Source organism: Anolis carolinensis, chromosome 6 (assembly GCF_035594765.1).
Source record: "Anolis carolinensis isolate JA03-04 chromosome 6, rAnoCar3.1.pri, whole genome shotgun sequence".
Taxonomy (NCBI): domain Eukaryota; kingdom Metazoa; phylum Chordata; class Lepidosauria; order Squamata; family Dactyloidae; genus Anolis; species Anolis carolinensis.
The window spans coordinates 47857405-47873702 of record NC_085846.1 but is presented as its reverse complement, the minus strand read 5'-3'; the positions used below and the strand labels follow the sequence as shown (position 1 = coordinate 47873702).

Genomic DNA, 16298 nt, shown 5'->3' with positions numbered 1-16298 from the left:
AGTTCAAAGCAGATAATGTGGGATATTATTCAGCTGTGTGGTAGGGGCCTAAGGCTTGGAGCAATAGATTCAATTTACAGGAAAGGAGATTCCACTTGAACATTAGGAAGAACTTCCTGACTGTGGGAACTGTTCAACAGTGGAACTCTCTGCATTGGAGTGTGGATGAAGCTCCCTCCATGGAAAGTTAGGGTCCTTCCAGACAAGCCCTACATCCCAGGATCTGATCCCTGGTTTTCTGCTTTAACCTGGATTGTCTGAGTCCTCACTGCCAGATAATTTGGGATAAACAGAAAGCCTGGGATATAGGGCCTGTCTGGAAGAACCCTTAAACAATGGCCCATGTGGTTTCTTCCAACTCTATGATTCTATGTTATGAAATGTTTGTAAAGCTATGAATCAGCTAACAAGCAGGAGCCTCTGGTGGCCTAAGGCAGGGGTCCTCAAACTTTTTAAGCGGAGGGCCAATTCACAGTCCCCCAGACTGTTGGGAGCCTGGACTAGGATGAAATAGTCGAAAATTAGGATTGTTGTTGTGTGCCTTCAAGTCATTTCACACATAGGTCAACCCTAAGTCTAATGTTTAGGACAGAGGCCAGGTAAATGACCTTGGAGGGCTGCATCTGGCCCATGGGCCTCAGTTTGGGGACCCCTGATCTAGACAATCTCATAAGACCATAGGTAAGCAAAGAGACCTCCAAGACCATCTAGATGGTCTCATAGGACCATAGATAAGGAAAGTGACCTCCAAAAGCCATCTAGATGGTCTCATAAGACCATAGGTAAGTAAAGTGACCTCCAAAAGCCATCTAGATGGTCATACGGCCGTAGCTAAGCAAAGAGACCTCCAAAGACCATCTAGACAATCTCATAAGGCTATAAGTAAGCAACGACACCTCCAACAACCAGGTAGACTTAGGTCAACCCTAAGTCTAAAGTTTAGGACAGGGGCCAGGTCAATGACCTTGGAGGGCCGCATCCGGCCCACGGGCCTTAGTTTGGGGACCCCTGGCCTAAGGGATAAAAGCCTCGTGACTTGAAGGTTGCTGACCTGAAGGTTGCTGACCAGGTTCGAATCCCACCCGGGGAGAGCGCGGATGAGCTCCCTCTATTAGCTCCAGCTCCATGCGGGGACATGAGAGAAGTCTCCTACAAGCATCAAAAAAACATCCGGGCGTCCCCTGGGCAACGTCCTTGCAAACGGCCAATTCTCTCACTCCAGAAGCAACTCCGGTTGCTCCTGACACGAAAAAAATAAAAAGCTAACAAGTCCGAGTTCTGTCTAAATCCCCAATGCAAATGTTGCTTTCAGTTGTCCTCCTCCGTGAATTCAATATATCCACGCTGGTAAAGTACATTATTCTGGCCACACCCCACAATGCAGAGGTTTCTGAGAATGTTGTGTATGAAAGGAAAAGACGTTCCCACCTCAACTGGTGGGCGTCCCTTTTTGTGAAGGAGAAAAAGCGCCCTCAGACTCACCCGAAGGCTATGGTTCTCCGTGAGGAATCAAAACTCCCGCGCTTCCCCGCTCAGGCAAGCCACACCCGGAAGCGTTCGCCGTGGCTTATGCTGCTTCCGGGGGTGGGGCCTGGGAGCGGCGGTCCTGTTGCCTGCGGAGCCCTCGGCGCCATGGGCAAGAAGCACAAGAAGCACAAGGCGGAGAAGACGGAATGGCGCTCCACGGCCGCCCCCACCATCAGCTCCGCGGGCGGTGCCTCCTCCGCCGGGCCTTACGACGGTGGGTTGGGAACCCCGGGAGAGGGGAGGGCAGAGGAGGCCTGAAGCAGCGACAGCAGAATGCCTCACACTCCGGCCCTCCAGCTCCCAGAATTCCCGACCATTGAACAATCTGGCTAGGGCTTCTGGGAGTTGGAGGCCCAGACAGCCGCAGGGCCGCAGTGTGAGTCGGCCTGCGCCAGAGGATAATCTGGGAGCTTCCTCCCTTTCCCTTCTTTCTCGACAGCTTTTAAAAATTGCTCTAGATTTATTTTTAATCCATTTTACATAGACTAATTGAAGCATTGTAACGGCGCTCCATGCAGTCATGCCGGCCACATGACCTTGGAGGTGTCTGCGGACAACGCCGGCTCTTGGGCTTAGAACTGGAGATGAGCACCAACCCCCAGAGTCAGACATGACTGGACTTAACGTCAGGGGAAACCTTTACCTTTTTATAAGTACACCTGTTGTTGTTTATTTTATTGTTTATGGTTTGTTTGTTTGTTATGTTATGCCAGCATTGAATGTTTGCCAGTTTTCTGTTGTAAATCACCCATAGTCCCCGCGGGGAGATAGGGTGGGATAAAAATAAAATTATTATTATTGTTGTTGTTGTTGTTTACTGTTTATATCCCGCTTTTCCAGAGACTGGGTCCCCTTCTACACAGCTGAATAAAATCCCACATTATCTGCTTTGAACTGGAATATATGGCAGTGTGGACTCAGATCACCCAGTTCAAAGCAGATATTGAGGGATTTTCTGCCTTGATATTCTGGGTAATATGGCTGTGTCGAAGGGGCCTTTAATCTGGCTCTAGTCTGGCTGAAGTCTACACTGTCCCAGTTCAAACTCAATAATGTGGGATTTTATACAGCTGTGTGGAAGATTCAATTCAGAGCAGATATTGTGGAATTTTCTGTTTTAATATTCTGTATTATATGGCTGTGTGGAAAGGCCCTCAGGGATCTGATCTCAGGATTTCTGTTTATCTCAGATTGTCTGGCAGTACAGAATCATATCCAATTTAAAGCAGAAAACCTGAGATCAGATCCTGGGATATAGAGCCTGTCTGGAAGCGCCCTAAGGGCCCTTCCGCACAGCCATATAATCCAGAATATTAAAACAGAAAATCCCACAATATCTGCTCTGAAATGAAGCCCCTTCCACACAGCTGTACAAAATCCCACATCGGGTTTGAGCAGATTATTTTATTTGATAGTCTGGGTTATATGGCAGTGTAGAAGGGACCTTAGAATGGCTCTACACTGCCATATAATCCAGTATAATTCACAGTACATGTGAAAGGAATGTAGGAGTCTTAGGGCGCTTTCACACAGCCATATGACACAGAATATCAAGGCAGATAATCCACAATATCTGCTTTGAACTAGATTATCTGAGTCCACACTGCTGTATAATCCAGTTAAATGTGAATTTTATACAGCTGTGTGGAAGGGGCCTTAGGTCCTTCAACACTGCCATATAAAATCCAGATTATCCGCTTTGTGAGTCTTCACTGCCATATGATCCAGTTCAAAGCAGATAATCTGGATTTTATATGGCAGTGTAGACGAGACCAATGTAACAAAATTTGAAAAGTTTTCTGTTCCCACGGTAGTTTGAAAGTCATTTCCTGTTTAATTGCGTGGTACTTTGAAAGTAATTGTTACACTCCATAAACTACATGGAATTGATTGAGACTCGATGAGATATTCATTGAAAAACTATTGCAAAATGTGCTTAAGGATGTACCAGAAAAACAAAGCATTTGCAATTTAATAAACCTTTTCCCTGTTTTATTGTTAGAACCTATTTGGAAATGACATTTGTAACCCAGCAACAAGAATCCCGTTACATATTCCAATCTGGATTCAGAAACTGGATTATATGACAGTGTAGATGGGGCCTTAGTAGACCACAAGCTCAATGTGAGTCAGCAATGTTGATGCGGCACCTAATAAAGCCAATGGTCCATTTTATTTTATTTTAACTGATTTTATTTTTATTTGATTTATATGTTAACTGAGTTTTTATGTTTTACTGTATTGTTTTGGTTAAGGTAACTGTTTTGTTTAACTGCTGATTTTACTGTGTTTGTATTGTAATGTGTTTTAACTGATTTATTGTTTTGTATTTTGGGCTTCTGACCCATGTAGCTTCCCCGAGTCCCTGCCGGGAGATGGTGGCAGGGTAGAAAAATAAATCTGTTATTATTATTATTATTAATGCAAATCTCGGCTTCATCAATAGGAGCATAGTGTCTAGATTGAGGGGAGCCATAGTCCCACTCTCCTCTGCTTTAGTCAGACCTCACCTGGAATACTGTGTCCAGTTCTGGGTTTAGCAAAATAATCAAATATTTGGAAGTCAAGCCTTAGGAGCAGCTTAGGGAACTTGGGTATGTTTAACTTGAAGAAAAGAAGGCTGGAAGGGTTCATAATAGCCATGTTTAAGCATCTGAAAGGATATTTCATTGAGGGGGGCAGGCTTGTTTTCTGCTGCTCTGGAAACCAGGACACGGAACAATGGATTCAAATTGCAGGAGAAGACATTTCTCCTCAACATTAGGAAGAACCCTAACAGTCGGAGCGGTTCAGAAGTGAAATATGCTGCCTTGTAGTATTGTGGAGTCTCCTTCTCTAGATGTTTTTAAGCAGAGGCTGGATAGCCATCTATTAGGGTGTTTTCATGGTTTGTTTCTGCATGGCCGTGGGTGGACTGGTTGACCCTTGTGGGCTATTCCAACTCTATGATTCTAGTTATGTCTTAAGTAAAAATGGATGGCACTGGAGGGGGGCATCTTGGTCGTATGTTTAATATCTGCTTGAAATTCTCAAACGGGGCTGAATTGTAAAACTGGCTTTTTAACCTCTTGGGTGCCAAAGGCCCATTTGATAAAAACCATTGACTCCTCCCCAAAAATGCACCTACACATACTACTTTGTGCGCAATTTATTTGATTTTGTTGGAAATATATTTCCTTACACAAACTAGTCTGAGATGGATTACAACAGAGGAAAAACGTAGCAAAATGAGTGAAGGAGGGTTGGAGGAACTCTTTTAATGTTGTACTGTGGCAACATTTCTTCAGTAAACAATGCTGTTTGTGAACACAAGCACAGAAAAGGGGGAAATAAGCCTGCCTTACCAGCTACATCTCATTGTGTTAAAGAAGGATAAATCTATACGTTTAGGTACCTAAATGAAAATCATAAGTGGAGGCAAATTAAAGAAACAAAAATCAACATTCAAGAATATGCTTCAAGTAATTGTTTTTCTTTACTTACTTGACCTGATTGTTTCATTTCACATGTATTGTTTATTTTAAATGAAATGTTTGCAGAAACATATTGACTATTTTCATGGTGCAGGAATCGATCCCTGTGCATTCTGTATTATTTATTCCTCTGGTACCAAATTTTTTGTTAAAGACATAAAATGCAGGAACACATTGAACTGGTTAATTGATGTAGATCTATACATACGTAGTTTCTAGACCAGTTGAATTACATCCCAAATGGTAGGTTTGTGTGGGCTTTTTAGAACTACTGTCTCTAAACTTTGAGAGTTTCTGTTAAACAAGCACAATGTTTTTCTGCAAGACTAGTTCTTATATAAGCTTAATAAATTTACCTTTAATGGTGTTTACCACCAGTTTAACTAGAATAGACATTATATCAACTGATCTTAATTTGCTGATTTTCCTTGGATTTCTTTTTTTAAAAGTTGGAATTACAGTGGCACTCATAGGTATAGAGAATAATGTTACAGTCATTCCACATTTGTATTACAACATCAGCAAGTTAACATTTGCATTCTTTACAAACTCTTGGGTAGGTGGGTAGACACCATTTGCACTTTAAGATATGTAGGTGTTGGTATAGCTTAGAACTACATTTCTTGCTGCCCTTCTTTGTCCAGAGTTTTTGACTGACTTTTGAAGGGATCAACCTGAGCACCATTTTTTTATATTTTTATGCAACAAAGAGAGGTACACATAATTCCTTCGCCTTCAATAGAGTGTGTGCTATATGTGCTTTTTATACTGTTTGCTTCTGATTAGATTATGTCGATAAACCCTTAGAGAAGCCATTGAAGCTGGTGTTGAAAGTTGGCGGTAGTGAAGTGACAGAGCTTTCAGGATCTGGACATGATTCCAGTTATTATGATGACCGATCAGACCATGAAAGAGAGCGCCATAAGGAGAAAAAGAAGAAAAAGAAAAAGAAATATGATAAAGAGAAAGAAAAGCATCTGGATGAGGAGGAGAGGCGAAAAAGAAAGGTAAACAGTCATGGCACAGTGGCGTATTAGCTCATTTGAACACTTTTTGTGAGACTTGTTTGGCTTGTATTAATATTTCAAAAAGTATGTTTTGTGTGGCTATTCCCAAACTTGTTTCAACTTCCATATATCTTACAAACAACCTGAAATAGAAGCAAATGCATATCATAATACCACATTTCTTTGATTCTGAGACACCATGGAATGTGAAAAAAGCATTTTTTAAGTGTGATTCTAAGATGCATCCTGTTTTTAGAGATTTTATATGGGGCGAAGGGTGCATAATAGATTAGAAGAAATGCAGTATTTTAAGAGCTCAGAATATAGATTAAAGATTGTCTGTAATCTTTCATGAGCAGTTTAAGTCCTTTTTGACAAATTAAAAAGTCATTTCTAATTAATCAAGAAAATGTATTTTTAATGTAAGTATATATGAAAATTGTAGAGGGCTAACCCTATCTTTGGAGGCATTCTATCACTCTCACCTAATGAGAGATATACTATATGTAAAAACATGGGAATTACTGTCTTTTTCTTCAGGTCTATTTAATAATGAGAAGTTTAAAACTTTTAATGTACAAATGTGATTAAGATCTATTAAACAGAGTAGTAAGTCTAATATGTATTCTGTATGTTAGTAGAACTCCTCTGTAGGAGCTTTTCAATTTTCTTAGACATCTGGACAGCAGTGCCACTATCTTTTTCTGGCCAATCCCATCATGTATAAGTGTACATGCTTCTGCCAGTTTCTTGGCCTTTATGGAAAATATTTTTGCTAAGCTGTGGAACTTATTACTGGTGTAATTGAAACATAGTTATTGGAGTTCTGACCTTATAATAAATGTGTTTTCCTCAGGAAACTTACTTGTTGTTTTTGTGGGTCTGCAAGCTAACTCTTACCCTATTATAGTGTTTGGGGCTGTGGGTTCGTTTTTTATTTGTTTGTGTTTTTATAAGGTTTATTCTGACTAGGTTTGCCCTCGCCTTAGGCTGAGAGCTTTGAATGCAGTTTTCCTGCTTCTTGGTAGTGGGTTAGACTGGATGGCCCATGAGCTCTCTTCCAACTATGATTCTATGAGAGCATGTAGTTTGTTCACAGCTATTCAGTGATTTTCCATATCTGAACTTGATTTCAAACTCTGATGTCCCAGAGCCCTAATCCAACACTCAAATCACTACAACAAACTGGAATTTGCAGTAGATTGTACACATTTATTTCAAATTTCATAATCTGTAACAGCCCCCAAACTCCATAGTTCCCTAGTGCAGCAAAGTGCCCTTCACTCCTATTTTTTTTAAAATAAAAATTTAAATGCAACACCAAGCTGGTGTTAGAGCAGATTGAAATTTTAATTTTAAAAGGTTGCGTAAAATACATTTATGAACCATGTCTCTATAGCAACAGCAGTGAAGACTAGTTTGCCTTATGAACTAGAAAACATGTTGGAGCTTCACATTTTGCTCTCCTGTTTTCTTGGAATATTTTTGAAACCCAGTTTGAAAAGGGGAATAATTGAAACTGGGATCATGACAATGGAAGAGAGTGAGTTTGCTCCCATTTTTCTCATACAACTCAGCAGACATGCACTAGCCATTTTGTACACTATTATAGAAAAGGTTACAGGGTGCAATAGAAAATGTATGTGGAGGGAATGTAGTATTACATGCTTAAGAAATGTCTTCTCTGATGTATATGTATACTTTGTCTTTCTTTTTTTTCATTTTAGTATTTGGAATTTACATCTCTTACTGACAAATATGTCTTCCTCAGTGTTTTATGTCACTACGATTCTTAATAATGTTAATGAAATGTTCTGAACTGCATTTTCACATTTTTGCTTTTTAATGCCAGGAGGAGAAGAAACGGAAAAGAGAGAAGGAGCAATGTGACACTGAAGGTGAACTGGATGACTTTGATCCTGGAAAGAAAGTAGAGGTTGAACCACCCTTGGACCGTCCTGTCAGGGCCTGTAGAACTCAGCCTGGTGAGTAGTCAAGATTATATGAGCATACAAGGTCAGTTAGTAGTGTATTTGATATCCAGGACCAGAAATGTTTTTAAATTCTTCATGTGCTTCTTGGTCCCTGTTGTTTCTTCAGGAGACCACTAATTCAGATAGACATTGTGTGTGTGCACGCGCGCATGAGCGAATGCACCTTCATTTTATTTGTTGACTTATGGTGACCCCATCTATTTTAAAAGGTTTTCTCAGGCAATAAATACTCAGAGGTAATTTTGCTATTTCCTTCCTCTGAAACATAGCCTATAGCATCTGGTCTTCCATTTCATAAGAACTGACCTTATTTAGCTTTCAAGATCAGACAATATCTGGTGCTTTATGAATTTAGGTCCCTCATACAGACTTTAACACATAATAATCATATTTTAATGTTTCCCTTTCATTTTCATAAGGGCCAACTTTAAAAAAATAAGTTCTGTATTACTATTTGCAGAAACATGAACAATGATGACTGAATGCTTTATAGTTTTTCAGTTTTGTGACATATATGACAGGTACTCTCAATGAAGTAATCATCTGCTTTTTGTTATGTTGAATATAGCAGAAAATGAAAGTACACCTATCCAACAATTATTGGAACATTTCCTTCGTCAGTTACAAAGGTAAGTCTAAATATCATACTTGGAGGGCACCTACAAGGTTGTTTAACGAAGTTGAAAATCCAGTTTAAGAATTTTGTATATGAATGAGTCTTAGTAAACTTTGTAAAGAATAACTTTAACAGAACAATAACTATGTGAAGAACAAAGAATGGAAGACCAAAAACTCCCCCCCCATACCCTGAATCTCCTCTCTTTTTTCTTTTTCTTTTTCTTTCCCTTTTGCCATATATCTCCTGTTTACAGATTGTTCCCCCCCCCCCTTTTATGTATTGTACCTGGAAACTGAATAAAATTTATATATATATATATATATATATATATATATATATATATATATATAGAATGTAATATTATTGTTAGTGCATTCTAAATTGTGGAACATTTTTAAAGCTATACCTGCAGAAAAAGATGCTGATTTTATTAACCTTTCTGTGAATGTGAATATAAACAGTAGTGTATATGTATGCTTTTTGCTCACATTGTACTCAATGTGTCATATTCAATATTCATAATTTGATTATTTTACCTATATTTCTGAGAACTAAGTCCTACTTGAATGTCACTAAATGTATTAATTAGCCCTTAGGCGGAGGCGGTCCAATGGCAAGGCGAAGTAGGCGGCCGGTGATGGCACACACCAACAGGGGGCGCCCCCGGGTAAACGCCCCCATCGGGCTCCTGTGGGCAGGGTTTCCATCGCTCACGCGGAGAGTGAGTGCTTGGGTGCTTCTGCCTTATGTGCCGTGCGAGCGAGCAAATCAACCCCTGCGCAGAAAGGTCCCATCGTCCAAAATGGCCGATGGGACTCCTCTGCACATGCACAGGGGGTTCACTTGCTCACACGATGACATAAAGCACACTGTGTGCCTTACGTCACCGCGCGAGCGAACCCCTGCGCATGCGCACTAGTCCCATCGCCCAAAATGGCCGATGACTTCCCCGAAATGTGACTATAACTACTGTGTTTCCCCAAAAATAAGACTGTGTCTTATATTAACTTTTGCTCCCAAAGATGAGCTAGGTCTTATTTTCAGGGGATGTCTTATTTTTCCATGAAGAAGAATTCACATTTATTGTTGAACAAAAAAAAAATGAACATTTATTAAATATTGTACAGCATTTATCTTCATAAACCGGCATAACCGGACAAACTGTGGATCCTATCAAGAATTTCTTGTTACTACCATTATTTCCATGTACAACCATCTATGGTACATACATTTACCGATCCTGCATGCTTTGGTGTTCTGTTCGGCGGGCAAACGAAAACTTTGCTAGGTCTTACTTTTGCTTCCAAACGAAAACTTTGCTAGGTCTTACTTTTGGGGGAGGCCTTATATTTAGCAATTCAGCAAAATCTCTACTAGGTCTTATTTTCAGGGGATGTCTTATTTTCAGGGAAACAGGGTATCTTTTAAAATCAATTTAATGCACCTTTTATATTATTTTATGGAGTAGTAAATAAGATTTAAAAACAAAATAGTAGTAATAATGATAATGTGTTCTTATTTTTAGGAAAGATCCTCATGGATTTTTTGCTTTTCCAGTCACGGATGCCATTGCTCCTGGATATTCCATGATAATAAAACATCCTATGGATTTTGGCACAATGAAGGATAAAATTGCAGCCAATGACTATAAATCAGTAACAGAATTCAAGGTGAGTGAACAGATTTAGTATCTATTTAGAAGTCCATAAGTGAGTTGTTCACTTACATGATGTCTGTGAAATATGATGGTTGTGAAACTGCCTGTGTGCATTTTGTAAAAGTAAGGGATAATCCTGTTGCCACAGCATAAACATTTAGACTATTTAATATGCTGGCATTTCCTTGTTTTTATATATTTTTCCTTGTTTTTATATTATATCAGTGATTGAATGAGTTCAGTTTAACAGATTTTACACTCTGTAGACATGCTGTAGACACGATTTACTTCTGATATGACATATTCTGGTCCAGTTCATACAGAATGGTAGCAATATGAGGTAATAATGATGTAAGGCTTGGTTTGAATACACTTTCATGTGAAATAATATAATGTCTGTCAAAAATTAGCATGTAGCATACTAGTTTAATGCGTGGAAGGATTTTTTCCTAGCCTGCACTCAGAAGTGGATTAGTTAAGAAACATGTTTACAACTTTTATCTATTTACTAACTACGAGGACTAAACCTTTTAAAAGAGGTTAACCGGCCATTTCCTTAAGTTAAGCTACCAATCATTCTGCAGTGCTAAGCATAAATGACTATAATTTGAAGGAGTTAAATCAAGAAACAGCAACCATTTGAATTAGATTTTTCTAGCTTCCATTGTGTTGTACAGGTGACATAGTGGGAAAGAAACCTTCGCAAAACATCTAAAATTATTCATAAATATATTTCATTTTAACATGTGGTTGAATTTGTTGTGGTTTGCCTATGGCTTTTAGCTGCAAAGGCTTTTGAGTGTTTATTGTTTGTGTTTTCCAGGCAGATTTTAAATTGATGTGTGACAACGCAATGACATACAACAGACCAGACACGGTGTACTACAAATTAGCCAAAAAGATCCTCCATACAGGCTTTAAGATGATGAGCAAAGTAAGGCAACTATGAAAGAGAACACAATGAGATGTAAATGTACTTTAGACTATTGTGAAGTATTATTTCATCCATCTGTTTTTAGATATTACAGTATTCATTATGGCTGACATATTCAAGGGTATTTATATCTTGTGATTTAAAAGGGAATTCCTTTCAAGAAGAAGTAGATCCTCATATAATTGCATATATATTTATGCAATTAAAGCACAATTGCAAAATACTTGTCTTTGTGCAGTTGTTATCATCTATTAGTGAGGTTAGAACGTAGAAAATGTTGAATATGATGTATTAAAATCATGATCCAACATATACCCCATAATCTTATTGTAAATTTTAGATCCTTTGCCATTCTCTAGGGTAAAGGTAAAGGTAAAGGTTTCCCCTGATGTTAAGTCCAGTCACGTCTGACTCTGGGGGTTGGTGCTCATCTCCATTTCTAAGCCCAAGTGCTGGCGTTGTCCGTAGACACCTCCAAGGTCATGTGGCCGGCATGACTGCATGGAGCGCCGTTAACTTCCCGCCCGAGCGGTACCTATTGATCTACTCACATTTGCATGTGTTCGAACTGCTAGGTTAGCAGGAGCTGGAGCTAACAGCGGGCGCTCAAGCCGCTCCTGGGATTTGAACCTGGGACCTTTCGATCTGCAAGTTCAGCAGCTCAGCGCTTTAATGCACTTTGCCACCGGGGCTCCTTTCTCTACATTCTTTCAAATACAATTCTTAGCACTCATGTATAATAAGTAAATAAAAAGTTGCCAAAAATTGACAGAAAAAGCTTGGATCAACGTCTCCTCAGCACACTATACGCACTGTGCCTTAATATTTATCAGTGCTAAACCCCCAACCCTGCTACTTTCTCCATTGTGATATCACTTCTTGCCTTTTTGAATGCCTATGATTGGCCCCCTAAATTGGCACAGGCCCTTTCCCCTTTCTGTGGCATGACTTTTTATTTATTTGTGTGTCACATCAAAGTCCATGATTTTGGCCCCCAAACCTGTCCTCAGTTAATACATGAGGTTGACTTACACATGAGTATATATGGTAAGATCAGAAATATTTTCCCTTTGAGATCAGTAGCCTTACTTGGAAACTGGTTCAATACTGAGCCTATAATTCAGTTTGAACTGCTTTGAGCTGCATTATATGGTTCTATGGTGACGATATAATGCAGTTCAATGTAGACCAAATTGTGTTACATGGTCAGTGTAGAACCAGCCAGAAATATGATGAAAATTTAAACTTTGAATTGGGAAACTTTGCGCTATTATTATTTAACTTTCTTAAATGGTTTTATAAATGAGTATGTGTACATATTTAAAGTAAATTCTGAAGCTTTCCTGAAATACTACTGTATTTCTTCAGTTGTACTGCCACCACCAACAAAAATGCATGATACACCTGTGATTCTTAGATGCACACTATTTCTAGAGATGTTTATATAATAAAAAGTGTGTCTTAGAATCGAAGAAATATGGTATATTTATTTGTTGTCATCATTCCATAAAGAGTGATGTATAGGAACAATTTTACCTTAGCTTTCAAAAATTGTATGCTCAAATGTTTTGTGTTTTTATGAAATATAACATAAGACTCCCCATAATTCTTCTTTGAGCAGAATACAAACCTCCTCTCAGCATCTCACCTAACATATTTTATTTAAAAAGGCAAAAGAATTTATAATGGAAATAATTACATAAAACAGGGAACACTTCAGGTAGAAGATGGATTACAGGATCATTGTTTAATACTATGAAAATATAAAAGCATTTTTCAAAACAGCGGATTTATATAATGATCTGTTGCTGTATATGGCGAATGTGAAGACTGTGGTAAGTTCCACTTTCAGGTAGGTGTCTCTTTGTATGTCTAGGTTTTCTTTCCTAGGTAGGATGCAGGTATTCTGGTGTCATGCTGCCATGACTGAATCATGTTGCATCATCATTGAAGATGTAGCTCTTAGGCCCAAAGCCATGGCCATTCCCATCCCATCCCATCATCATAGCACCTTGGCTATGAGGGAAAGGTGTAAAGTCCCTGCTGCTCTGTCCTTTCTAATTCTAGGAACGGCTGTTAGCTTTGAAGCGCAGCATGTCGTTTATGCAGGACATGGATTTTTCTCAGCAGGCAGCTCTTTTGGGTGACGAAGATCCAGCTGTTGAGGAACCTGTGCCTGAAGTTGTTCCTGTGCATGTTGAAACAACCAAGAAATCCAAAAAACCAAGTAAAGAAGTTATTAGGTAAAAATAGATTAAATGCTTTGCTCTTCTGTGTCTCTTTAATTGGAAATGAAACTGCTTCCCAACTTTAGGAACTAGTTAGAGCAGGAATCCTTAAACTTTTAAGCATGGTTCCTCAAACTGTTGGGGGATGATGACTATAGTCTGAAAAAAAATACCATGAGCAAATCCCTATGCACACTCCACATACCTTGTTTGTAGTGCAAAAAAACACATGAAAGAACAATACAGTATTTAAAATGAACAATTTTAGCCAACAGAAACTTACCAGTATTTCAATCGGAAGTGTGAGCCTGCTTTTGGCTGATGAGATAGTCAAGTTAATTAGGATTGTTGTTGCTGTGTGCCTTCAAGTTGGGGGCCAAGCTAATGACCTTGGCGGGTTTGGAAATCCCTGAGTTAGAGCATTGTTGCTGTTTTTTTCAGGAAAGCCATGCAGCATATACTTATTTGCTAAGGAACTTTTGTAACCTCAAGCAGAACTCCTTTGCATTCCAGAATGTTTGGAGCATCTTTTAGGGAACACAGGCAGTTACAGTGGATGTTAGATAGGCACACTGTTCAATAGGAGTGAGCCCAAAGGACAAGTTGAAAAATATTCAATGTTACTGCTATTGTAAACAAAATATTCAATGATACTGTTATTTGAAACATAAGTTGTTTCAATATAAAATATTACTTTAAGGAAATTACAGTATTCAGATTTGACTTTTGTTTATGGTTGTATCTTGTTTTTTGCAATTTTAAACTATGAAACAAAAATTACATGTTTTGATTTCTTTTTTCTTTGTAAGGATACAGTATTCATGTAATGAGGCTATAATGCAGTACAGTACATGTATCAAACTCAAGGCCCATGGGCTGAATCCAGCCCACAATGTCATTTTATGTGGCCCTCTAGATTCTCTTGTATTCCTCATCATTAAACATAATGGCCAGAGATGATGGGAGTTGTAATACAATAACATCTGGAAGGCTGCAGTTCGTTCTGTTTAGTGAGGACAGTGGGTTTGAATTTAGATACAAGGCTTGTAGATATGTCTGGCTTTAAAATGTCGTTTAACCTCTTCCCAACCTCAGAGACTCAAATGTTGTTGGGTTGCAATTCCCGTTATCCCCAGTCTGCATGGCAGGCAATTAAAAATGAACTGCGTTGTCATCCAATAATATCTGGAAACCCAAACTGGGTAAAAACTTAAGAGCACTGACCACTATGTAAAAAATAACAATTGTTGACCCTCTATATCCATAAATTCAATGGTCCTTTGAAATCAACCATAAGGCAAATATGGCCCTTGATGAAAATGAGTTTGACACCCTGCTGCAAACACTTAATATTCTTGTTTTGCTTCTGACTAAACATTCATAAAATTGCACTTTAAGAATCATTTCCCAACAATTAAACACCTCTCTACACACCATTCATCAAAGTTATTTCTATTTTACGAAAGAAAGAAATCACAATGAGTGAATATCAGTAATATCCTACTAGTTCACAAAAGGGACTGCATTCTGTAATTTATAGCCTAGGGTGCAGAACCACTGGTGTCAGAATACCATCCCTCTGACATCCCCTTCCATGAATTGGGTGGTAATGCGAAGTAAAATTGACATAGATTTATAAAAGCCTATAAAAGAAAAAATGGTTATTTGGTGCGTAAAACCAATAAAATTGTCCTCTTGACAAACCTCTCTATGTAGGGCGTTCCACAGTTTGGAGGATGACACTGATACACTCCAACTGTGAGTAGTCGCCTGTTGAAATTCAATATGTGGATATATTTTGGAGAATTTCCAATGATGTTTTCAGGAATAGATGGGAAGAGGTTGTTCTTCAGATAATATAGCTATCAAGGTGTGAAAGGCTTTATGAATTCAATAATTCTTCAAAGTGATTTTACACTTTTAAACATTTAATAGTCTAATGTGATTATTTTAAATTGTATTTTAATCTTAATTGTTGGTTTTTAATCAGTTTTGTTTTTAGCTTGGTGGAGTGCCTTGTGTCCATGCTGGGAGTCAGATGGCATATACATTGTATAAATAAATTTAAAAAGCAGCATAACTAAGATATGCCCTTCATCTTGTTAATTTCTTGCGCTCCCAGGAACATGCTGGATTTACATTCAACAATGAAAATCACTGCATACATATGCTGCATGAATGTAACATTTATATAATATAAACTTTGTGCTGTATCCATTCTTGACATGGATATATTATATTACAAACAATCTTGATTTCAGTAATAACAAGAAAAGAAATGCTAGCTCATCCTAAAGAACAGTACCTATTGCTTTTGGAAAAATTACATTAATTTTGTGACAACTTATATTCCGTTGTAGTTGTATATTTGAACCAGAAGGAAATGCATGCAGTCTGACAGACAGCACAGCTGAAGAACATGTATTAGCTTTGGTGGAACACGCAGCAGATGAAGCACGTGATCGGATCAATCAGTGTCTTCCAAACAGCAAGGTCTTGCCATTTAATTCAGACTGCCTGTGTTGACATTTCATTAAGCATAAAATACATAACATGAATATATAACGTAAATGTATTGAGGTCTTAGTTTGAACACATAGCAGAAGTTTTCATCTAGGATAGTGGTTTCCAACCTTTGGTCCTCCAGTCTTTGGGACTTCAACCCCCAGAAGCTCCAGACACCTTGACCAACTGTTAGGAATTCTGAGAGTTGAAATCCAAGACAGCCAGAGCACCAAATGTTTGGACCGACTGATCTAGGACATGGTCCTAGTTTCTGCTGTAGTGAACACCCCCCTGCAAGCATCATAAATTACATAGCTTTCATGTTTATATTAGTGTCCTGGCATGATTCATCAA

General features: G+C 38.6%; 2 protein-coding genes across 10 annotated transcripts in view; one reads left to right on the top strand and one right to left on the bottom strand.

Moving 5' to 3' along the window:
* trip13 (thyroid hormone receptor interactor 13) overlaps positions 1-1619 on the bottom strand; it is a 29600-nt gene extending 27981 nt beyond the window's left edge. Inside the window, exon 1 of the mRNA XM_003222241.3 lies at positions 1483-1619. The gene's annotated coding sequence lies outside the window, so the exon portion shown is untranslated. The remainder of the gene's footprint in view (positions 1-1482) is intronic.
* Positions 1568-16298, top strand: part of brd9 (bromodomain containing 9) — a 32382-nt gene continuing 17651 nt past the window's right edge. Inside the window, exons 1-9 of one of the 9 annotated variants that reach the window (XM_008112985.3) lie at positions 1568-1741; positions 5808-6007; positions 7860-7992; positions 8570-8630; positions 10146-10290; positions 11101-11211; positions 13279-13454; positions 15156-15197; positions 15800-15932. In XM_008112985.3, coding sequence (XP_008111192.2) covers positions 1570-1741; positions 5808-6007; positions 7860-7992; positions 8570-8630; positions 10146-10290; positions 11101-11211; positions 13279-13454; positions 15156-15197; positions 15800-15932 — 1173 coding nt within the window. In that variant the 5' untranslated portion in view covers positions 1568-1569. Of the gene's footprint in view, positions 1742-5786; positions 6008-7859; positions 7993-8569; positions 8631-10145; positions 10291-11100; positions 11212-13278; positions 13455-15155; positions 15198-15799; positions 15933-16298 lie in introns of all 9 variants that reach the window. The other 8 variants (XM_016994470.2, XM_008112984.3, XM_008112988.3 and 5 more) reach the window with 8 other exon arrangements.